The following is a 26031-nucleotide window of genomic DNA, read 5'->3' as shown; positions in this document are numbered from 1 at the left end:
ACTGGGCAAAATGGGCAAAAGATATTAGATGGCATTGTATCGAGGCCCAATTGGAGAAGAATCCATAGGATATTTACAATTGTAGTAGGCCATTAGATCTGTTTTAGAAGTTCAGGGGTGTCATTTGTTGGATATGAAGCCCCCACCCCCCACTCCACAGACAGTTGGTGACAGAGAGGTGCAGACATTAAGTTAAACATAGTCATGCGTTAAGAGTAGAGTAAAAAATAGAGACTAAATGTGTAAATGGATGTTGAAACTCTGAGTTGGTGCATGTCAGTTTAGGCAAAGGTAGCCTTTTAAACCTCTAGGTTTAAAAAAAATTCTGATTTGATTGGAACTGTCTCTTTTATACATTTATAGTTGGATTTTACATTTAATTCATTTACGAAGTTGTTTAACTCAAACAACCATAACACAGTACATATGGTATACAAAGCTGCAGTCAGATTTGGCGAAATTGTTAGCTTGGATGTTATCTTTACATAAAGATTGGGGTCTTGTGTTTACAAACAATGAGGGTGCGCACGCAGCTTCAAGGCAGAAACCCGCGTTCCATTTCACTTTACTGTACCCTACACTTTTAAAACCTTTTAAGGAGTGAGTTATTTTTCCAAAACGGAAGCTAGCTAGTTTTAGTTAGCTTCCGTTACCTAGCAACCTAGCATAATACTCGTAGCAATGCTACTACCTGCTAGTGTTACTTGTTAGCCTCCTAATTGTAAATTTTGAAGCCATACTATAGCGTTTGTCATATAGTTTTTGTCTATCGGAAAATAGTCGGTTGGAATGTTCAGAATCACATATGTGTGACGCTACTACTTAACGAGTTAATGTTCCCGCCACCCCCCCCCCCCCCTTTCTGAATAAAGTTCGATTGATCTGATTTGTTGATTTCTGTTGCTATGAAACCAGTTTAGCCAAGCTAACTAACATTGTTTTTAGCTAGCTTGCATTACCATTCAATCGCTAACAAAACATTAGTAAAAATAGCTTGCTAATCGGGCAGAACCTGTTCATGCAGGAGACTCCGAGACCTTAGCACGTCACTAGCATCTCATATCACGCAGTCGGGGCATACCTTCTTAGCAGCGTGGGTTATTACCCAATTTCACTCAAACGGAGTTGTGCTTTTACATGCATTAAACCTTATGTTCACCAATGATTCAATTACTGCTAGCATCATAGTTTGTTTGAGACTCCAAGACCGTAGCGCGTCACTATCATCTCGTCATATCACTCAGTGGTTTTACAGGCCTATATGTTAGTGCATGTAAACCAGCAGATACTATTTTAAAGGGGCGATTGATTGCAAAACCGATTTTACCTTGTCATAGTTGAAAAATGACATCTTGGTGTGTAAAATAGACATACAGTGAACCTCAAAGTCCATTGAAACCTCTTTCCTATCAAAATTTCACTTCTCACTACTATTTTGAAACTGCAACTTGCAAACGCTAGCTTTTGAAACCTTGTGACGTCACAAGTTGCAGCATCAACTTTGTCACGCCCCCAGATTTACATTTACCCGCCCTCTGGTTTTCTGGTCCAGGAACATAAACGGAGGTCGCGTGGATCTCCGACACTTTTTTAGCTAGCTGCGCGCTGCTCTGTACTTCCACAGGAATTACAAATAAGAAAGTTAATACGTTTTCAAGATATTGAAAATGGAGCGCCGTAAATGCAGTGTTCCAGGCTGTACCGGGAATCCTGACACTTTTTACCATATTCCCAAAGAACAAGACACTAGACAGGCATGGCTGATGTTTATCTATGGGAATATCCCTATTTATTAACGCTGATTTGCAAGGAATGCAAGAACAGCTAGATAGCAAAAACACCTAGACTGTAGGCATGTAAACTAGTTTAGCTTGCTAACGCAAGAGCATATGTAGAATGTGTGATTATTTAGCCTAGTTTATTGGCAATGGGGATAACATTATTTCATGTTCCTGACTGTGTTTCATTCAAATAAATAACCCATGTTGTCATGTAAATCTACAATTCAAGATGCATGTTTGTCCAGATCTATTTTTCAGCAAGATAGCTACATTTTACATTTACATTTTAGTCATTTAGCAGACGCTCTTATCCAGAGCGACTTACAGTAAGTACAGGGACATTCCCCCGAGACAAGTAGGGTGAAGTGCCTTTCCCAAGGGAACAGCGTCATTTGGCACGGCCGGGAATCGTACTGGCAACCTTCTGATTACTAGCCCGATTCCCTAACCGCTCAGCCGCTGAAGCTGAGTTGAATCACAATAGTTTGTTTGCTAAGCTGTAGTGCTAACGTTACCCGCCTAAGGCGATCCTGTTTGCTTCGACAACAGAAGTGGAAACAACTAACGTAATCATTTCAAATTATATCTAGTCAATTTGTTAAAAACAGTGTTGTGTAGACACAATAGATTTATTTGTTCGTTTTTATTTAAAGTCTCCACCTTCGTTGTTTCAGTGAGTGCTGTTGGCCGTGTTGCATCTTTGCTCCGCAGCTTCACTTGTTGTAAACCAACCAATCAGCGTGCAGCTCATCTATATATTCATGAGCATACCATAAAAGGGGGGCATAGAACAGCACCCGTGCCATTTTCAGCCCAACCAATGTTACATGCCCTATTCGGAGACCTTAAGGAACAGTGTGAAATACCCTAAACACCCAGGCAATCACCCCTTTAAAAGAAATTCCTGCATTACAATAATGCATCATGACAGTTTGCATGATTTGAAATGGTCATTTCACATTAGCATTTAATTATCGCGGCAAACAATTACACTGCACTGAACTGCAAGTTAAGTACAAAAAAGTTAAAATAACAAAACCTGTAATTATTACTTGTGAACGAATATCAGAATCTGAATCATAATGGGTTTTATTCATCATGAAAGTTTGCACAGACAAGGAATTTGCTTTGGCAGGAAGGTGCAAACATTAAACATATAGGAATCAAAAATGTAAATATGAGGACTAACTATACTACGGGTACATCACTAGCAATACTAAGTGTAATTAGAATTAAAATAAACTATACAATAAAGTATACAATAAAATATAAGTTGCAGTAATTTACAATATAAAAATACAAAAAATACAAATGTAAAAAAAAATACAAATGTTGTGCAGTGCAAAAAGCAGTGTGTTTTAAGGACATTGAGTCATGAAGTCAGTGTAAACCCTTGGCCTTGTTGAAGAGGCCAACAGCGGAAGGGAAGAAACTGTTTTTGTGGCATGTGGTATTGGTCCTGATGGACCGCAGCCTTCTGCCGGAGGGGAGTGACTGAGACAGGGAGTGACCAGGGTGGGAGGAGTCGGCCACAATCTTCCTCACTCGCCTCAGGGTCCTCGAGGTGTGCAGGTCCTCGAGGGCAGGCAGATTGCAGCCGATCACCTTCTCAGCAGTGCGGATGATACGCTGCAGCCTGCTCTTGTCCTTGGCAGTGGCAGCAGCGTACCAGATGGTGATGGAGGAGGTGAGGATGGACTCAATGATGGCTGTGTAGAAGTGCACCATCATTGTCTTTGGCAGGTTGAATTTCTTCAGCTGCCATAGGAAGCGGAAGGAATAATTCAGGAAGAATACAGCCCCACTCACCCCCATCACCCTGTGTGACTCCCCAGTCAACACTGTGGAGTCACACAGGGTGATGGGGGTGAGTGGGGCTGTATTCTTCCTGAAGTCCTCAACCATCTCCACTGTCTTAAGAGCATGGCTGCACCAGGTCACCAGGTTGGCCGCTTCCCACCTATAATCAGACTCGTCTCCACCAGAGATGAGCCCAATGAGGGTGGTGTCGTCCGCAAACTTCAGGAGTTTGACGGACGGATGACTATAGAGGTGCAGCTGTTGGTGTACAGGGAGAAGAGCAGAGGTGAAAGGACGCAGCCCTGGGGTGATCCAGTGCTGATGGACCGGGAGTCAGAGGGTGGCTGGAGAGACAGAGTCCGGCCCAGCTGCTTTGCGGGGGTTCTGTCTGAACAGTTTGTTCACTTCTCTCTCCTGAATGGAGAGAGTCGTCACTGTAGAGGGGGGAGGCCTCATGGGTGGGAAGGGGTAGTTCAAGACCAATTAACTACTTTGAAAGACCAATTGTCTTTCAAATCTGCAGTAGAACTCATTCAGGTCGTTGGCCAGGCGGGAGTCGTTAGTGGAGTGGGGGGCTCTGGGCTTGTGGTTGGTGATCTGCCTGAGCCCTCTCCGGACAGAAGCAGAGTCGTTTGCAGAGAATTGGTGTTCTAGTCTCTCCGAGTACAGTCGTTTAGCCTCTCTCACCGCCTTGCTAAACCTGTTCTTCAACTCATTGAATCTGTCCTTGTCCCCACTCCTAAACGCGGCCTCTTTCTCTGACCTCAACCTTACATTTACATTTAGTCATTTAGCAGACGCTCTTATCCAGAGCGACTTACAGTAAGTACAGGGACATTCCCCCGAGGCAAGTAGGGTGAAGTTCCTTGCCCAAGGACACAACGTCAGTTGGCATGACCGGGAATCGAACTGGCAACCTTCGGATTACTAGCCCGATTCCCTCACCGCTCAGCCACCTGACTCCCACCTGACTCCCACCTTCTGAGTTTAGATGTAAACCAGGGTTTGTCGTTGTTGTTGTAGAGTTAAGTGATTCTAACTTAACAAATAAACACACAGAGAGACAGGTGCTAAGCACCATGCCTTTATTTCCATAACCTTTTACAGCCCCTCCCCCTAGGCTATATCACATCCTGTCATATTAAAGCCTTTAACACTACAGTTGTAGCTCACCCTGGTGCGTGTTGGTATACAGCAGTCCTCACAGAAGCTGATATACGGATAGTTTTTTGTATAGTTTTGCGTCTAGGTTAACTTGTTTGAGGTGTGGATTCTAGCTACATTTCTGTTATTCTCTGCCCTCAGCGCGTTAGCAATCATAACTGCACCATCACCGTGGCAACGACAGACACGCACCACTCAGTCTCTCACACAGGTGATTTGTATTAGCTGATTAGTGGAGTCACAAGACAGAGCTATTCAGTCAACTCGTCTCATTAAAAGACTAAGAGCACTATAATTTCAGCTACTAAAACGAATATACTACTTCTACTACTTCTACAGTTTAACAGTTCAGCTTTCAGCTTCTCCCGCATTGTAGGCTATTTAAGCTATTAGCTTTGTTAGATGATGCAGTTCAGCTTCCACACTGCCTCTTGAAATTCTACTATTTCTTCGATTGCTTCACAACGTTCAAACTTATTCCCCCGCATTGTATTTAAGCACTTAGCTTTGTTAGATGATGCAGTTTAGCTTCCACACTGCCTTTTTTGTGTGACTCACACATTTTTGAAATTCATTTCAGCTTTCAGCTTGCGGGTATTTTCTCATTTCTGTAGGCTATTTTCAGCAATTTAAAAACAAATAATTCATCTTTCAGCATTCCAACGCATTTTCTGGAGGAAATGCACTTTCTATGCACTTTTTTGCAAAATTGTACCCTCTCTAGTTAGTTATGCGATTACTCAATAAACGCGTCTTCATGATTCTTTTTTATTAATCGTTGTATGCTCCACGGACAAAACTTGCACCATCATCCTTCTGCAACAAAGTGTCGCCGTGTCTTCCTGTATCGGCCCTACTAGAATAGTGCATTCTATTAGTTTTTTTTATTGTAGTTAGTGTGTTTGCTGCAAGCATAAACACTATTGTTATTCTGCATACTTATTGTTGGAATGCTGCTGGCAGCAAACACACTAACTACAATAAAAAAAACTAATATACAATAAGTATACAATATATACAATACAATAAATAATATACAATACAATAAAAAACTACAATACAATAAGTATTACATCTTTGAATCTTTATTGTTGGAATGCTGAAGCAACATTCCAAGTATTGTTCTTTGAATCTTTATTCAACTTATTATTATTGTTGGAATGCTGCTTCAGCATTCCAAGTATTGTTCTTTGAATCTTTATTCAACTTATTGGGTGTGCTCAAGCCTTCGGCGAGAGCACAACTTTGTTCTCTCACATATATATTATTATTATTTTTATTTCTTTTTGCCCCCCTAAAACTCAGTCAATATTTGGCCTACATAGACAACGTAGGTGTCAAAAGTTTCGTCTTGGTAGCGATTGAGTTGCTTCTATTGGAATTTACGTTCCGTTGAATGGTTTAGGCTGAAGTTAAGTTTTTGTGGCGAAAAGTGAAGCTAACGGTGGCTAATTTGCTAGCCACAGTCACTGACGTTACTAACGTCACTAACGTCACGAAAACACGCGTGACTACCTTTGGCAGAACATTCGTTTCGCATCTGTTAACTTGGGGGATAGCTAGGCTAACTATAGCTTTACTGCAAGGCAGCTGCAGAAACGCCACAAGCAAAGAGGCCAGGGTGATAACTATTTACTCATTTTACTTTGTGATATGACACACAATTGTGATGTGTAATGTACAGTATAAGCTGATATTATTAAGGAAGTACATCTACTTTCGGAAACAGTAGTCTACTATTTCACTGAAGTATTAGCATCATGACATTAGCCTGTGTTGCCCGGGAAACACATACTACAGTGGTCTATGATGTAGCGTTATCTGTTTTGAGCGATTTTCCACTAAATAAATGTCAAGCTTATTTACGTTTTGGGGGCATATTTTCAGTTAGCAGATGGTACTGTTTGAATCGCGATTCCATCTTCTACTGCCGGGTAACGTCGTAGAATAATCTTCAAAGGGGGTTCTTTATTAATGAATGAATGCAATGAGTAGGCTAAATGCCTGAAAATATCATGAGAAGGGAAAAACTTAAAATGACGTTTAAATCATAGAGATTAGGTCAATTTTTACACCGGTCTGCCAAATTTATTAGTTTTGATTCAACGATGAGGCTGCCTCTTGCAGGGGAAACTAGAGAGGGGGAAATGAGAAGACATCTATTTCATTCTACACTTCACTCGTATTTTCAGTTGTAAATGAGCAGCAAAAAAAATATGCTTTTAAATCTATGTAATCTTTATAAATAATAAGTATGCATTTTTATATAACATATACAGAAATATCAGTTGTAAAAATGTCATTCAAAAACGGACCCCTGTGCAACCGACGCAAGCAAGCACACCCTACAATTTCCCCAGAAATTGTACCCTCTCTAGTTAGTTATGCGATTACTCAATAAACGCGTCTACATGATTCTTTTTTATTAATCGTTGTATGCTCCACGGACAAAACTTGCACCATCATCCTTCTGCAACAAAGTGTCGCCGTGTCTTCCTGTATCGGCCCTACTGCTGTATGTTTCATTCCATCAACACATTGAATCCTACTAAGAAAGCAGAGTAAACGCACTCAATGCACACATCTGCTACAACTATAATTTCAGCTGATAAGACTATAATATTCTTTTTATGACTAGCTAGCCTAGGCCTACTTCTTCTTCTGTTTAACAGTTCAGCTTTCAGCTTCTCCCGCATTGTATTTCAGCTCTTAGCGTTGTTAGATGATGCAGTTCAGCTTCCACACTCCCTCTTTTGTGTGAATCACACATTTTTTAAATCAATTTCAGCTTTCAGCTTGCGGGTATTTTCTCATTTCTGTATTTTCAGCCATTTAAAAAAAACAATTTCAGATTTCAGCATTCCAACGCATTTTCAGCAGGAAATGCCTTTTCTAGTTTATCTTCTATTTCTTCCGTGACACCTTTCAGCACCTTCAAATCTTCAGCTATTAAAACCGTGCAGCTATCAAAAAATTCAGCAGTTTCAGGCCATGGGTGCTATGACTTTTCAGCTTTGTACCTCTTATGCTTGAATTAATATAAATCAATATTCATAATATTTTTAACATGGGTTTCCAATGGAGTTTTCTTTCAAATCCTCTCAAACTTCTTTAAACTTCTTAAACTTCCAAATCCTTCTTCTTCCTCAATCTTTCAGCTAGAGCCACCATTTAAACTTTAAAATGTTGACAAAACCCTAAACTATTTTTAAATAATTCAGCTTTTTGATATCTATTCAACTTTTTTCAATATCACTGATTATGTTTCATGACTTTTTCAAGCCTTTTCTGAGATTTACATGGGTGTTTACGTGAAACCCTAGAGTGGAGGGCAGCTTCGGATGTCGTTGAAAAAATATTTCTAGTTTGCCAGCATTGCCACAATTTTCGCTCTTCATGCTTCGTTTTTGGATCAATAGATAGCTAATTTTGTGCTGGTCGTAGACAGTTGTCTGTTGAATCCAACAGACGTACACATTTGTTCAGAGCCCCACGAAAGCGAGACAAAGTCCAACTCTCGCCCCATAGAGACCAATGCAAATTGGTGACAAAATCGTCAGAGAAAGCAAAAAGAACAAGATTTTGAAACTGCCGGTAGAGTCGTATTTCTGACCGCACAGAAATATAAAGGACATCTCTGGTTTCGGCAGAGTCTTGGGTCTCGGAAAATATCCTTACTTTTTGGATTGGACGTATAGTTTTGCGTCTAGGTCAACTTGTTTGAGGTGTGGATGCTAGGTAAATGTTCGTTTTTCTCTCTGCCTAGCTCGTTAGCCGTCACAGCTGCGCCATCACCGTGACAACCAAACAAATACGCACCAGGAAAGCAAAAGGAACACGTTTTTGAAACTGCAGGTAGAGTCGTATTTCTGACTGCACAGACATATAAAGAATATCTCTGGTTTAGGCAGTCTTGGGTCTCGGAAAATATCCTTATTTTTTGGATTGGACGTACAGTTTTGCGTCTCAGTTAACTTGTGTGAGGTGTGGATTCTAGCTACATTTCGGTTATTCTCTCGTATAATCGAGCTAGCGCGATGGCTCTCCATAACTAAAAACGGTTCGACTTCTTTTCCACAATCGACCAAATTGGCCAAACAAGGTATGTACATTGAGCTTAAAGTGTACATAATCTAGCTAGATCGTTTTTATTTTAGCAAGTTTCACAGAAATCTGCAAAAATCGAGGCTCAAGACTGTTATAGTTAACCGTCACGAACAGCCAAAAACTGGGGCTGGGGCATGTGTTTGCTGCAGCTGGCCTTAATCCTACGAACAAACGCTTCGTAACTGGAAAGTTTTTACTTTTAATTGACGATATTGAACACAGATGTTAAGTAAATTGTCTTTACTCTAAATATCTTCTCCGTTTTCAATTTGAAGCAGTAAATCTAACACAGTAGGAATTCTCCCACGACATCCGCTCGCTCTGCTTTGACTAACAAATATGTTCTCAGTCCACCATACATTAGACGAGCTAATTTTCGAGCACTTTCGATACAAGATACAGGCCATGTTAAAGTTGAATTGTGTGGGCAATGTAGAACAGCAGACAGATTTGAAATATGATCTTTTGTTATGGCCATTCTAGTGACACTACAACTGTCATCATACGGCGAAACCAGGTCACATAGCTAGCTACGTTTTTCCAGACATGATATTCGTTACCTAGCTACAAACAAATGCTTCGTAACTGAAAAGTATTTACTTTTTATTGGTGATATTGACAACAGAGGTTAAGGAACTTGTCTTTAATCAAAAGATGGTCTCCGTTTTCAATTTGAAGCAGTAGATATGGCTTACTGTAGAAAGTCTCCCATTGCATCCTCTCTCTAGCTTAGCTTCGGCTACAGATGGACGACAATCATTATGCATGCATTATTCACGCCTACGGAGTTAATGCAGTCTGTAAAAATACCACTTTGACACACTTGCAAGATGATCCGCTGGTTAGATGTAGCATGATCTTATTTACTACCCACAATAGTTCTGCTTTTTTTGCAGAAGCATTCTGAGTTAGAGTAGCTAGCTTTTCCAGTTGCACAACAAAGTCACATAATGTGACGAGATTGAGATTCAAAATGGTATAAACAGTTCAGGTATATTATTTGAAAAAGTATGCATATTCAGGCAGGAAAGTGTTAAACAGTGTCAAAAATTGACGCGGTGAGAAACAGTTCTGTCAGTGCATGACGTCACAATTGAATTTGACTTGAACATTCTGAACCATTGAAACCCATTCATTTTTTTAGCACTTTAAACTTTAATACCTTAAAAACTTATCAAAGTTATCAATGAGAAAAGTAATAGCACACTAGAGCAGTTCAGACTTTATCAAATGAAGTTTGAACGGTGTTTCTAGCTTAAACGGTGTGAAAGGAGTAGGCGACGGAAAAAAGTGGGAGGAAAATTTAAAAAAATAATAAGTATGCAGAATAACAATAGTGTTTTTGCTTGCAGCAAACACACTAACTAGAAAGGCATTTCCTGCTGAAAATGCGTTGGAATGCTGAAAGATGAAATTATTTTTCTTAAATTGCACTCTTAAGCCTCCTGTTAAATGTGCCTAAAAACGCCTAAACAGCATACCCAAAGTAAATTGGAAGCTGTTCTTGAACCATTTGGAGTACATGCATGTAAATGATCTATTTTGAAAGCTGACACTCTGAAGTTATGTCTCCTGTTGTCAGGACCCCTGTCAGTCCTACTAGTGTTGAGTAATAGAAGCTTGAACACAAGGAAAGTGAAAATTTCTATTTCCGCCTAGATTTTGTTTTGAAAACAGAGGCCTGAAGAGGCCTAGAGGTGGTAGGTATTAGCTGGAAGACTAAATTGGACCACAGGTTGAAGCCTTACCCAATTCAAATCAAAAGTCAAACATAATACCACAATATATTCATATTTGACACATGTTTTTATAAGAGTACATCCAGGCATTTTCTAAAAGGGCCTTTTGGAGACTCCAAAATGACCCTTTGTAACCACGGTCAAATACTCAGGATAAAAAGGTATTATTTTTCATAATTGTTATCTCTAATGAAAGGTGGTACTTAGAACTATCATATATAATAGCTAAATCCCTAATTAGTATTACTGAAACACAAAAACTGAAGCATGAACACATTGGAGTGCTTTATCTGATTCCAAGGATTGGCGCACAATATTGCGCAATCGACTGTTATTTTGAAGGCTCCACAGACGCATACAAATGAGGTATTGGCATTTTCAGCTAGCTGTCAGCTACAAGGCTAACAAGCTAATTTCAGAGCCAGTCGAAGCCAGTTCGAGAAATTTGTTTAGAACGAGTGTGGGGGGGGGCGGAGGGGGGGGGGGCAGGACGCACAGACCTAGTTGGCTTTAGAGGGCTGTCAACGGGGCATGGAAGCTCCTATTGGGTCAAACAAGGTGTCAATCAAAAGGGGAGGGTTCAACGGACATTTTTATGCCTTCATATTGTAAATACTCCGTTGCTAACCGGAGAAAATAACACTTTTATGTGAACAAGTTGTTTCTTCTGTCGGCTAACTTGCATAATGAAACAAAGGATAATGGCTATTCATGAACGTAAAACATTGTATTTGGACGAATTACTTTACATGGTTAGATACTTTGAACCCTTGGGACTGTAAGCAGATCAAGTTTTGATGGCATGATTTGCACACCTGGACCTATTTGAACCACTTAGGGTGAGTAAAATCTTTTTCTTTGGCATTGTTGAAGGAATGTTCACCGGAAAAAGACGTTGACTTTGCTTGCTATTGCGACTTGATCTTGAATTGGTTTATTTCAATGGAAGCACAAGAATCGTAGCTTTCCAATGATGTATAACATGTGTAGCGTCTAAAAAATATATTTGTTAGAATTTAGTGCGTCGTAACTGAGGGAGGGGGGGCAGCATTTTTGTCACGCGGGCGAAACAGGAGCGTAAACAGGTTAACCACTTTCACTACAAGATAGAGGATAAGTTTGGAATGTGCGTACTTTTGTCGTGAATTCAGAACAGCAGACAGATTTAAAATAGACTATTTTGTTTAAACGTTATGACCACTGAAGTGATGAGTGGGATAACGCAATTCCAAGCTAGCGCGATGGCTTTCCATAACTAAAAACGGTTCTACTTTTTTCCACAATCGACCAAATTGGCCAAACAAGGTATGTACATTGAATTTAGGGTGTACATAATCTAGCTAGATTATTTTTCTTTAAGAAAGTTTCACAGAAATCTGCAAAAATCGAGGCTCAACACTGTCATATCCGACTGTCACGAACAGCCAAACCGGGGTCACGAAAGGTTTACTGCAGCTGGCGTTACTACGAACAAAAGCTTCGTAACTGAAAAGTTTTTACTTTTAGTTGACGATATTGAACACAGACGTTAAGAAACTTGTTCTTACTCTAAATATATTCTCCGTTTTCAATTTGAAGCAGTAAATCTAACACAGTAGGAATTCTCCCACGACATCCGCTCGCTCCGCTTTGACAAATATGTTTTCTCAGTCCACCATACATTAGACAAGCTAATTTTCGAGCACTTTCAATACAAGATACAGGCCATGTTAGAGTTGATATATATATATATATATACATAATTGTGTGGGCAATGTAGAACAGCAGACAGATTTGAAATATGATCTTTTGTTTTAAAGTTATGGCCATTCTAGTGACGAGTGCTTACAACGCTAGCTACGACTGTCATCATACAGTACTGTAGCTGGCATAGAACGGCGAAACTAGCTACGTCTACCGTTCGTTACCTACAAACAAATGCTTCGTAACAGTATTTACTTTTTATCGGCGATATTGACAACAGAGGTTAAGGAACTTGTCTTTAATCAAAAGATCGTCTCCGTTTTCAATTTGAAGCAGTATCTAGCTTACTGTAGGAAATCTCCCATTGCATCCTCTCTCTAGCTTCTTCGGCTAAAGATGGACGACAATGACGATGCATGCATTATTCACGCCTACGGTGTTAATACAGTCTGTAAAAATACCACTTTGACACACTTGCAAGAAATGATCCGCTGGCTAGATGTAGCATGATCTTATTTACCACCCACAATAGTTCTGCTTTTTTTGCAGCAGCATTCTGAGTTAGAGTAGCTAGCTTTTCCAGTTGCACAACAAAGTCACATAATGTGACGAGATTGAATTAAAAAAACTCACCAGGGACAACGACAACATCGGCAACCCTGCACTATGGATTATTATTTTGATGTCATCTTTAAATTAAGTGTCTGAACAGGACTGGTTGTGCAGGCACACATGATTAGTTTCTCCTTCATCTTGAACCTAAAACCTAGATTCTAGGTTAGAAATGTTGACAATGACCAATAGTTGCTACGTTACAAGAAACAAGGAACCAATCCGATTGGCCAACGCTCTTCACTGTTCCACTGTTCAAACTTTTTTCTGTTTCTACATCTTTCAATTATTAATACTTTTCAGAATGGGTTTTATTCGCCAAGAAACATCACACAGACAAGGAATTTACTGTGGCAGGAAGGTGCACACATTAAACATATAAGAATCTTAAATAAGAAGTGTACAAGTCTAACTAATACTAAGGGTTTAAAAATGTAAAAGGTTTAGAATGAAATAAAATGTCTCTAACATAACGCTTTAACATTTATGAAATTAAATAAGATATCCTTTTCATCACTCTTTTTTCTCCTTTTTCAACCGTGAGAAAATATTGCAATGCATAACAATGACAGATATACTTTAACACTGTCTCACCATTTTGGTTTCAAAGCAACACTTTTTTTCACCTTCATACTGCTGACATACTTTTGTCTGCTATGATATTGATAACTGTTATGCAATATACTCTTCATCACTATATTTGCTAATTTTTCTTTTTTCTGTTTCTCAATCTTTCATTCTTTACTACTTTTAACTATATTTGCTCATTTTTCTTTTTTCTGTTTCTCAATCTTTCATTCTTTACTACTTTTAACTAGTGGTGGGCTGTTATCGGCGTTAACACGCTGGCGTTAATCTATTCTCAAAGTTGGGTTGGGAGCTGGGTCTATACTACGCAAGCTATGATGACTTTCACCTTGATATTTTAGCGCGGATGTATACCTAGCCGAATTGCACTGTAGGGGGCGAGAACGAGTCTTCGAACCTGTCTGTATGCCTTGTGTATGAAATTATCACTTCAAACGTGACGTGCTAACATGGATGCAGCTATGAAACCGCCTGGTTTGCTTCAGGGAAAATGTATTTTTAAGAAGCTTCCCAATGGAAACCTCGACAAGACTAGGTTGTTTGCACCTTGTGCTATGCGGAATTAGTTTACTGTAGGAGTTCTTCCAGTCTCAAATACCACCTAAACGCAAAGCATCCCTTAGCTAAGGCGGAAGATGCCGGGCCAAGCACTGATGTAGCGCAGGGGAAGAGTCGTCGTCAACCTACTGTTTGAGTGCAACCGAGGCAAGCCCGTCAGCACAGCTCTATCAGCCAAGCTAACTAATCTAATAAACAGTTAATAAACACAATCGTATTGAACATAATTTATTTTCATCACCAATTATCATAGTAGAACAGCCTTCTCAAGCAGTTTGTGATGCATTTTGGAAACAGGAGATGAGCCCCTGGTCTAATGCGCCACCTGGCTTGAGAAACCCGTTACTTACTTTTAATCATTATTTGGGTAGCACACATTCTGAATGCCTTCGGTAGAATTCAAATGAGCCATTTTAATCTAGATTAATGCCAAGATTACAGTGAGATTAATCTAGATTAAAAAAATTAATCTATGCCCACCACTACTTTTAACGATTAAAAATGTATGAAAGTCAATAAGATACTCATTTCATCACTGGTTTTTCTCAATTTTCAACAGTAAGAAAATATCGCAATGCATAACAATGACAGATATACTTTTAACACTTTTTCTCACCATTTTGTTTTTAAAGCACATACCTCTTTTAAAATTTTTGTAAAACCTTCTTCACTATTCAAGCCATCAAAACAATCGTTTCAACTGCTTTCAGCAAACACACACATTTTCTTCAGGAAATGTACCTTTCTAGTTTATTTGTTAATTTTCCTCCCACTTTTTTTGCTCGCCTACTCCTTTCACACCGTTTAAGCTAGAAACACAGTTCAAACTTCATTTGATAAAGTCTGAACTGCTCTAGTGTGCTATTACTTTTCTCATTGATAACTTTTAAGTTTTTAAGGTATTAAAGTTTAAAGTGCTAAAAAAAATGAATGGGTTTCAATGGTTCAGAATGTTCAAGTCAAATTCAATTGTAACGTCATGCACTGACAGAACTGTTTCTCACGGCGTCAATTTTTGACACTGTTTAACACTTTCCTGCCTGAATATGCAGACTTTTTCAAATAATATACCTGAACTGTTTATACCATTTTGAAGACAAGATTTAGGGCTTTCTAATGATGTAAATATTTATATGATCATGTTAGGCAAATCATCCTTTATCAAGACGATTTCACGGAGCCATTCTGACAAAAATCTTCTCCGTCTGCATTACTTTTTTAGAAAACCTAATTTTTAACCACTTTCAATATAAGATAGAGGATAAGTTAGAGCGTATGAAATGTGTGTACTTTTGTCGTGAATTCAGAACAGCAGACAGATTTAAGATAGACTATTTTGTTTAAAAGTGGGTGACTTACCTCATAGACCACCATCTTTCCTTTGAATATAGCCATGAGGTGAAGTGGCTCTTTGCTCATTGGTACGCGGACCTGGACTGGCTCTCCATGGTATTTCTGGTCCAGGGCCACAGCGTGAAAAGCACAGGCTGTGAGCTCTGCTGTGGTTGCATGGCGACCCTGCATTGATCACATCAACCGCATATGATCAGTTAAAAGTTCTTTCCAAGGCATGTTCAGGAACATTCTGTATTATTATGTAATTGAAGGGGCTACCCTTCATATTGTATAAACATTCAAATACACTAGAAGAAGGAACATAGCCATGATGGGATGCTGACCTGCCACATATACAGGATGTAATGGATCTTGCTGCTGACTTCATATTTGTAGAGTATGAGGTAGCAGTCCCCTCCATAGAAGTGACCCAACCACTTCCTCTCTACAGGTACCATCTCGTTGTCCTCTATCCTCCATACCTTATTAGAGAAAGAAAATCACATATTGAGAAGATGCGGCTGTTGTTAATGTTCTTAATTCCTAGATACAAAAATGTACATGCAACAGTATACCCCAAATCCACATAAAAACTAACTAGTTTCAACAAGGATTTTTGCCTTTTAACCTATGACATTGATATTCCAGATCTCAGGTTTTCAACAATGTTTGGTTGTTGTTTCTGACCTCAGCTTCGCCTGATCCATCATCCACCATTTTCTGCTGAGCTGCCAGGTCAGGCCTTGCATGCATAGATGTTGCATCAAACTTGACCTGCTCAACCTTAGCTGCATTATAAGAATAATTGAAAAAAATAGATAATTACTAATAAGCATTCAAAAAGGGTCAATAACATAATAATTGTACAGATAAATATAACAGTTTTAATAATTTTATACCCAAAATAATAATATTTGAATTAGGGTTAGACCCACATTTGTAGGTTTATAGTGTTACTAGCTATTTTGACACATTATTTTCTAAAATGTTTGCTTACCAATTTTTCCTGGGCTGTTGGTGGTTCCCATCCCTGTAATCTGTCCCTTCACCACCCACTTTTGAAACAACTGGCGAAAAACTGAAGATTCTGAACCATCATTCACTGTCTCCACGTAAGTTGAGGGAGGGTAGCACTTTGCCTTTTTGTATGCCTATAATACCAAGAATAGCAATCAGTGAGGACAATAAATAAAAAAAATACATAGGCTATACATTTCAGGGCTTTGTTGTAGTTCTTGATATAGTTTGAAACACTAGTAGCTTCCTGAACATTTACCACTGACTACTTTCTGCTATGTTTGACAATAATAATATAATTGTACCAAAGCACAGTTATGGTAGAGTAAGATTATTCCCTTAATTATCTACAATGTTAGTGTAAAGGTATTGTTGTGGGAAACAAACTAATTTTCAAAGTATGCCTTAGATGTATGCCTCCTGGTGTTCTCAGAAGTATCAGACACTGTGTTCTCAAATTGATCATTAATGCCAGCAACCACCCCAGCACGTACATGTATGTCGACAAGCTTGGCTCTGTGAATCCATATTAATCTATGATAGTCACGAGGGTTCCAGCAGGAGCTTTCTGTCCGCATGACCATATATCCTGACTGTATGGAGACTATACTCACGACCTTCCATATTGACACAGTATGAATTAAAGAGAAATGTTGACCACAGGTGTAATTCACAATAGTGAATCTATAGTGGCCAGGGTTTGAGATATAATCTGACTTTTGTAGGAGTGTTTATTATAGTCCTGTGACACCCCACATATATCAGATTTATTTAATGTTACTGTCAAACTTTAGGCTATTGGCTGGAACAGGTTAGCTGGAACTAGACAATAAGAAACACGGTATGGTAATCTCACGCCAAACTTTTGATAAAACTTGAGAGCCCTGCTACTACACTTCTGCGATTTAGTAAAAGATTAGGTCCTACATTTATCTGGTTTCACGTATATACTTTTATTTAAATCTTCCACCATCTGTGTGTGTATATGTTACATTAAAAAAATAATTGGGTGTGCTTGCCTTTGGCAAGAGCACAACCTATTGTTATCTCACATTTATTATTATTGTTATTATTTTCCCACCGCTAAAAAAACTTGAATATTTGCACTACATAGACAATGTTGATATCAAAATGTTGGTCTTGGTCCCGATTGCGTTGCTTGTATTCCCACAAACGTTCCATTTGACGGTTATGGTATAGTTTAAGTTTTTGTGGAGAAAAGTGAAGCTAACGGTGGCTAACTAGCTAGCCATGGTCAGAAACATCAGGACATCAGAACGTCACACGTCGCCATGAAGTCACACAACGCATGCGTTCATAACGAGACCTGTACAATCAAATTAATGATAACATCGCCTCTAATTCTTTAGACATTTCAAGATATGTTGGTACATTTTATAGCAATATATCAAATATTCAATTTGGTGATTGTGATAGATTTGTTGAGTCAGTTAACCCTCGTGCTGCCTTCGGGTCACATGACCCAAAGGTTCATAACGAACCATCGTTGTGTTTACCCAATTTTACCCAATACAAAAACAAATTAAAATAATTTTCTTTTAACCTTTGCAATGTGGGGGGTCTGAGACAGCCCAACGGTTAAAAGAAAATGCTTCACTTTGTCTTTGTATGCGGTAAATCTGTCGCAATACGACGGTGGGTCACAATGACTGATGGGTCAGAATGACCCGAAGATAACACAAGGGTTAAATAATTTACACAAACTATATCTGAACACTTTAAAATGGAATGTGAACATCCCATTACTAAAGTGGAAATCTCAGAGGCTGAGTTCAATGAAAAAAGGAAAATCTAAGGTTAATGATGGGCTTTCAGTCGAATTTTATTTGCATTTTTGGGAAACCATTAAAAATCCTCTATTTGATTTATTCAAACACTGCACTTTAAAAAAGGAAATGTCCACGAGTATGAAGCAAGGTTTAATATAAACATCACTTATTGATAGAAAATTGGAGACCTATTACTCTTTTAAATATTGACTACAAAATGTTATCATTAATGTTTGCTAAAAGGTTAAAAAGAGGTCTTCATGAGATAATAAATGAAACACAAACAGGCTTTATGTCTAACCATCACATTAGCTCTAATATAAGACTTGTTCTCGACCTGTTGGACTATTCTGATAACATCAATACTGATGCACTGGTAGTATTTCTTGACTTTTATAAAGCATTTGATACGGTAGAACCCTTTTTTATTTTTTACTCAAAGCACTGCAGATTTTTTTATTTCGGACAACATTTTATATCTACAGTTGAAATGCTTTATAAAAATATTGACAGCTCTGTGATATTATATCCAAACACCACAAAAAGATTTCCTGTACTGAGATCAGTTCACCAGGGCTGTCCTATTTCACCATTCTTGGTGGTTCAATTATTGTCATTACATATTCGACATAATCCTTTTATTAAAGGTTTGTCTATTTTTGGTAAGGAAATTAGATGAACTCAACTAGCGGATGATACAGCTCTCTTTTTGAGTGATAAACATTAGATTGAATATGCTATAACCCTAATTGACCCATTTTCAGCTGCTTCGGGTTTAACACTTAACAAATCTAAATGTGAAATCTTATGTTTGTATCAGACTGAAGAGGAATTTCTTTTAATATACCTGTTAAGAAATGTGTAAAATAAAGTCTGCAAGGACCACATGGAATTTATGGCTTCAAAGAGACATTTCTATTTTGGGAAGGATTCTTTTGACTAAAGCAGAAGGGATTTCAAGATTTGTCTACCCTGCCCTTTCTCTCAATGTCCATGATTCAACATGTAAAGACATAAATACCATGTTTACAAACTTTGTATGGAAAAACAGGCACCATCATCTAAAAAAAGCGGTGCTCTCTGGTTCTAAGGATGAAGGTGGATTTGAACTTCTGGGGCCTCATGTATAAAAGATTGCGCAGCTTTCATACCAGAAGATGGCGTACGGCCAAAACTTGAAAAGTACCTACGCACAGAACTATTCACATGCATGAAACCGGTCGTACGCCAGGGCCTTCCCCCCTATCCTTTATAAATCACAATCAACGTGAGATTAACCGCACGTGAACGAGCCACTGCCTCCTCCCATAAATGCAACATTTATACATGAGGCCCCTGGACTTTTGGGACTTGAATTACACCTTTTAGGTGAAATGGTCTAAGGAATGTTTGAGAGCACCAGAGTCTTTATGGTATTTTATCCCCAATAACATTTTTGGCAGTGTAGGAGGTATTAATTTTTTGGGGAAATCTATTTTATGGAATAATGAATGCATCACTAAAGGGAACAAGTCACTCTATTTGCATAAATGGGTTGATAAAGATATGATCTTCTTTTTTTGTTGTTGATTGTAATAGCCAATTACTTAACTATGAATCCTTTCTCAGAGAGAAGGCATTCCCGAAAACGTTCAAAGAATATAGTTCGAATCTAAGAATCTATACCGACTGGCATATTAGAATTAATGAAAGGTTATAAAAAACTAAATGAAGTTCCTGGATTTAATTAGACTCTTCATATAAACGGTATTGATATTATGAGCAGTAAGTGTACTAATAGGCAAATTAGAAAATGCTTTCTAAATTCAAAGAATATAACACCTTGTGGAAAAAAAATCTGGAATTCTCATTTTTCTAATATTTATTGGCATAGGGCATGGCTTGTTCCTTTTAGATATTGTATCATGAACAAAGTTAGAGAATTACATTTGAAACTAGAGAGGGTACAGATTGTACCCTTGGGTGTGCTTGCTTGTGTCAGATGGGTCAGTTTATTAACTGTAATTTTTACAACTGATATTTCTGTATATTTGATATAAAAATGGGTACTTATTATTTATGAAGATTGCATAGATTTAAAAGCATACATTTGATGCTGCTCATTTACAATTCAATATAGAAGCAGTGGCGGTTCTACATTGAATTACACCCAGGGCGAGACGCCCTTCGCGCCCCCCCCCCCCACGCTACACGCTAAATGTCTGTTATTACATGCTATATTAATATAACTTTTAGGGAGAAACACTTTTACTTATGACGTTAAGCTATACTTATACCAGAGATCTTATTGGGATTTTTATTTTTGTTTGAATTGTTTATCACTTGTATTATTGTTTTTATTGATTTTATGTAAAGCACCTTGAGCTATAATTCTTGTATGAAATGTGCTATATAAATAAAGTCTTACTTACTTACTTACTTACTTTGTCACGAAATATAGTTGAAGCAAAAAGCAAATGTTCGTCTTTGAAACTACCTACAGATTTGAAAATTCCGTTGGCTAATTACAGGGCCTAACCTAAATAATGAAAATAAATAATAACTGAACTTGTAACAGTTTTGTTGCAAAGCACACTATTATGGTGAAATGTTATCTCGTGTTTGTTGAGTTAAAACCGAAATGTTGTTGCATAGCAAGCATCATAGCAAAAAGGCTAACAAACGTAAGAGTTAGCCTATACCCATTTTTTTTCAATTCGCCATTTCACACAATTAAAAAAAACAAAAATGTGCAGGAACTTTAGGCCTATATTTATAATATTATTAATTGTCTGTTCCATTTGGGAGACCCAGTCAGATGAGCTGTCTGTCCCTCTCCCATTTTTTCACACTGCTTCTGTACACCTTCTCAGCAAGCAGGGGTGCCTGCAGCTGCCTGAAGGGGGCGCCAATTTGCCAATTCCCCACACATTGAAATGATAGAAAAGAGAAAACCGCTTCGCGGGCAGAGATTTTTATTTATTTATTTTATACTCGTGCGCCCCCCACGTGACATGAAAAAATGCCGCCCCGGGCGGCTGCCCGGTCCGCCCGTGCCTAAAACCGCCCCTGTATAGAAGTGTAGAATGAAACGGTTGTCTTCTCATTTCCCCTGCAAGAGGGAATTGTGATAAGCTATAGCAGTCTCAGTTGAAAAGTTGGATCAAACGAAGATAATGGGCAATCCGGTGGAACAATTGTCCTAACCTCTATGACTTAAACGTGACCTTAAGTTTTTCCCTTCTAGTGATATTTTCAAGCATTTAGCCTACTCATATTGCATTCATTCATTCATTACGAACCCCCTGTAGCAGAGAGTCAACAGACAAAGCACGGTACCATCACACCTTTCTCCTACCCCCGACAAGGAAAGGGTCTTCCCCCTTTTGTCCTTATCTCCCAGAGCAGGAGCTTCAAAGGTTCTGGCCCAGCATGGGGTCAAGAACAGAGGCCACATGGCCTCAGTATCTGGCAAAGGATTTATAAGGAAGAACTTTCTTTTGTGGATTTACAAACATATTCTCAAGGACTACGTGGCTCATGGACACTATTTCAATGACAGTAGTCGGTGTGTTATAATGTGTGCTTTTCTCATTTACTTAGAACGTTGTTAATTGATGTTTGATTAAAACTTCCCTTCAGGTATAGTTAAGTCAGTCAATCTTGATATCAAAATAATTGTGTCATACTAACAAAACCATTTATGAATGTTGTATTGTTATATTCTGAAGTTTAAGCATTCCATGGACATTTGAAATAACGGAACTCAAAGCTAGCAGCCACTTCACACCTCTAGGCAGATCTCAGGATGACGCCCAGATGGGGAGTAACTGACCAATCAGGAATTCACCTTTACAAGGATACCCCTCTTTCCTTGGGGAGTATAAAACCCCCGCTTGTTCGTAGGAATAACTGAAGTGAAACGCGTCATTTCTGACTTTCCTCTTAACTTGCCAACTTCTATTCGTTGGCACAGGTGTCAAGTAACGAAGTACAAATACTTTGTTACCTTACTTAAGTAGAAATTGTGGGTATCTATACTTTACTGAAGTAATTATTTTTCAGCCGACTTTCTACTTCTACTCCTTACATTTTCACGCAGTTATCTGTACTTTATACTCCTTACATTTTAAAAATAGCCTCGTTACTCCAATTTCAGTTCGGCTTGTTTTCATTCCGGCTTGTCATCGTTCAAAAAAACACACAAAAAAAACTATCCAGAAAAAACGCGCCATCCGGATAGAGTGAATTTGATTGTGGTTGGATGAGAAGTATAAACATATACCATTCCAACACCCTATTGGTTTATACATGATCCATCACCTGGACATGACACAAAATCACGTAAAACTCCAGCAAGGAAATAGCAGACGTATGTAGCCTACGAAGATGTCCGTGGCAGTAGTGATGGGAAGTTCGGATCATTTTACTGATTCGGTTCTTTGAATCTCGTTCAGCAAAATGAACAAATCTTTTTTCGAGTCATTCGTTCATTTCAAACGGGGGGGGGGGGGGGGGTTGCTCAACATTTTATAGCCAATTCCCTGGCTATTTTTCAAATGGTCATTTATTATCAAAAACAACTCCTTTCGAATGCGCTGCAAGCTCTGCGCATCCAAGTAGGCTACCACGAGCTAAAGGCTTTCACAAACTCGCCGTCTAATTTGAATGAAGGCTATTGATAACATGTCTCTGAAGTTTGACTTTTTGCAGCATTACAATACTTATAGGCAACTAGTCATCATATCTTCCGCTCCATGAAACACATGTTAATGCTTAGTAGTAGGCTACACATATATGGTTCTTTAATGTATTTGCATTGTACTAAAATGCGTTCATTTTCAATGGGCATAAACTGGTGCAGCCCACATTTTTCAACATTAACATTTCAATATAACAAGTCATTATGGCTTTTGGAAAAATGTTTTTTGGGGGGGAGGTGGGGTCGTGCATTATAGACCCCTGTGCCTAAGCTTTTGTCCTTGTGCTGCCTTTGGGTCACATGACCCAAAGGTTCACAACGAACCATCGTTGTGTTTACCCAATTTTACCCAATACAAAAACAAATAAATAGCATTTTCTTTTAATCTTCGCAATGTGGGGGGTCTGAGACAGCCCGACGGTTAAAAGAAAATGCTTCACTTTGTTTTTGTATGCGGTAAAGTTGTCGCAATACAACGGCGGGTCACAATATGTGCGTTCGACATGGACTGCGGCTGCATGAAACGACCGGCGATAGTAGCCGCTTGCAGTCGGGGAGGAGTTGAAAACGGCTCTGTAAAGTCGGAAACATTCCAGCTTCTCGTGGTTTGCTGCGTTGACGTCAGTCATGGCCGATCAAGCGCTGTTTGCTTACTTTACTTTATTTATAATTAAACTTAGTCTTTCCGTTAGTGAAGAGGCGGACTAAAACCCTTTCTTCAACACATTTTTTATTCAATTAAACAGTTTGGTCCGGATTTGAGCGTTGGCGAAACTGAAGGTGTCAGAATAATTACAAAACATGCGTCAAAGTTGTCATGTGTGAGTCTGGCCAATCATGAAATAGCTGTGTCGTCATTAGAACCCTTGCAGTTGCTCTTGAGAAAATGCGCTCGGCTACACAGCCGGCAGTTCTCGAATCGATCTCACGGTACTTTGATGGCTACGTCACAGTGACCTAGCCTCGGTGCCGTCTCAAGTCGGACAAAAAGTCTAACCAGAATTCACTGTTTCAAGTCAGCCGCCTGCAGCCGGCTGCAGCGCTGCATGAAGTCAGTTCATGTCGAACGCACCTAATGACTGATGGGTCAGAATGACCCGAAGATAACACAAGGGTTAATGGCATTTTTTCCCCTTACTACTTTTACTTTTATACTTTAAGTAGTTTTGAAACCAGTACTTTTATACTTTTACTTGAGTAAAAAGCTTGAATTGGAACTTTTTAAACCCTAGTATCTATACTTCTACTTGAGTAATGAATGTGAATACTTTTGACACCTGTTCGTTGGACATAACGAACCATTGACTCCTTTCTTCAAACCGACAAAACTAACTGCGATTTGCAATATTTCTTACTTGTGACATATTGGCATGTTGTGATTTAATTGTTGATGTTTGATTGTATTTTTACAAATGATTTAACCTAACCATCGTTAGGTCAGTTGCCATTGATCGTCCATTGTTACTATAGAGGCCTACCTCTTCCTCTCTACCTCTCTCTCACTCTCTCTCCCGTCCCCCTTAACACGCGCTCTACACAGCCATTGTGTAGCTCGCTCTCATTAGAATCTAGGCCTACTGTACTACTCTAGCCAAACTAATCCATAACTTATCTGGTATTTGTTCATTATAATTACATTTTCCTAAATAAATCATTGTGTATAATACTCACGTATCTCTCACGTTATCTGATCTTCCCTACTTTCATAGAATTCACTACTTAAGATTTTACTGATTATTACGAAGGCTATTATTCAATAAGGTTAAATAAGGTTTCCTCTGTGCCTTTAACAAATAAGAGGTGGTGCCCCCAAGAACTAGATACTTTATTATAAATTAAGTATTTCTAATCTTAACCGTGCAAACCCCGCTACACCCCTTTTAAACAAGCTGAACCCCCTTTGAAACAAGCTATTCTAACGTTGTCGCCGGCAGTATTTCAGATGGAATCGCGATTCAAACAGTACCATCTGCTAACTGAAAATATGCCCCCAAAAACGTAAATGCATAAATGTAATGTAAATGTAAATAAGCTTGACATTTATTTAAGGGGAAATGGCTAATTCAAAAGAAGTTTTCTGCAAGCGATCATTGTCAGTAACAATGCCAAACGCAACCATTTGGCCTCAGTCTAGAGCCCTGCATGGAGAAGCTGACCCCGGTAAATTGTGCTACGAGCAAGCTAGCTGCTGTTGCTAACCAAACTTCACTGAGGGGATTGTTTGAATGCGCCGGAAATGAGAAACATTTCTTTTGACATAAAGTTTGGGCTGTGGCATTGAAGACAGCGACGCACCACACAAGCTTGAGTTTAAATACATTATTTAATGTGACATTACTTACTGTACAAGTCTTGATTTGCTTTTGTGTATGATGCTGGTAGTACACCACTGCACGATACGATACTCGCTGTACAACAGCACATCTATGCACGTCGTATCCATGCATCATTGCTAATGTGTGCTGACGTTGTGACTTTAGCACTGAGTTCCCTTTGTGGACACAAGGTACTTTTTGCCACAAAAACATTGGGCCTCATTCACCAAATGTTCTTAAGAACTAATTTGTTCTTAAAAACCAAATTACGCAGTTTTCACGAATATTCTGGCATTCATCAATGTTTTCTTATTTGGAATTTGTTGTTAGGTAAGAACAGAATTCACGCACACCCAAGAGCACTCTTACACACAATTGAAAGCTGACATGTTTTTCGCAAAATAAGTAGTTCTACCGTTTTCGTCCGTTCTAATTTAAATTTGAATATTTCTCTCCTTTATAACTTTGCAACTAATAATTTTCATTATTTTACACATAATTATGTTTATTTGTTTTAATAAATAAACACTACACTTGCACTTCGGCTCATTTGTAAAGCACTTTGAATTACCATTGTGTATGAATTGTGCTAGGCCTATATAAATAAACTAGCCTTGCTTGGCCTTCAATTCACATAAATTATGTTAACGGGGAACCTTGCCATCCAACAATAAGTGACTTATCACAGTATTTATAGGCCCAAAGTAGGCTTATTCCGCACACTAGGACAACATCACACGTATTTATTGCTGCTGCAAAATTCTGCGGATCGTGCCCTGAGGAGGCAACGCATCTTCCGTGACCATACCGATTTATTTGCAGAGTGATGAGTAGCCTACCTGTTGGGATGCTTTAGGCTAC

The 26031-nt window shown here is 38.8% G+C and overlaps 1 protein-coding gene across 4 annotated transcripts in view; it reads right to left on the bottom strand.

The window, feature by feature from the left end:
• vil1 (villin 1) overlaps positions 1 to 26031 on the bottom strand; it is a 120637-nt gene that overhangs the window by 18130 nt on the left and 76476 nt on the right. For all 4 annotated transcript variants that reach the window (XM_062457382.1, XM_062457378.1, XM_062457380.1 and 1 more), the window contains 4 exons: positions 16365 to 16518; positions 16055 to 16155; positions 15712 to 15849; positions 15392 to 15550 (listed from right to left, as the gene is read on the bottom strand). In XM_062457382.1, coding sequence (XP_062313366.1) covers positions 15392 to 15550; positions 15712 to 15849; positions 16055 to 16155; positions 16365 to 16518 — 552 coding nt within the window. The remainder of the gene's footprint in view (positions 1 to 15391; positions 15551 to 15711; positions 15850 to 16054; positions 16156 to 16364; positions 16519 to 26031) is intronic.

This window comes from Osmerus eperlanus, chromosome 3 (assembly GCF_963692335.1).
Source record: "Osmerus eperlanus chromosome 3, fOsmEpe2.1, whole genome shotgun sequence".
NCBI classification, from domain to species: Eukaryota; Metazoa; Chordata; class Actinopteri; order Osmeriformes; family Osmeridae; genus Osmerus; species Osmerus eperlanus.
Note: the sequence above shows the minus strand (reverse complement) of the source record. Positions and strands in the feature narration are given on the sequence as shown.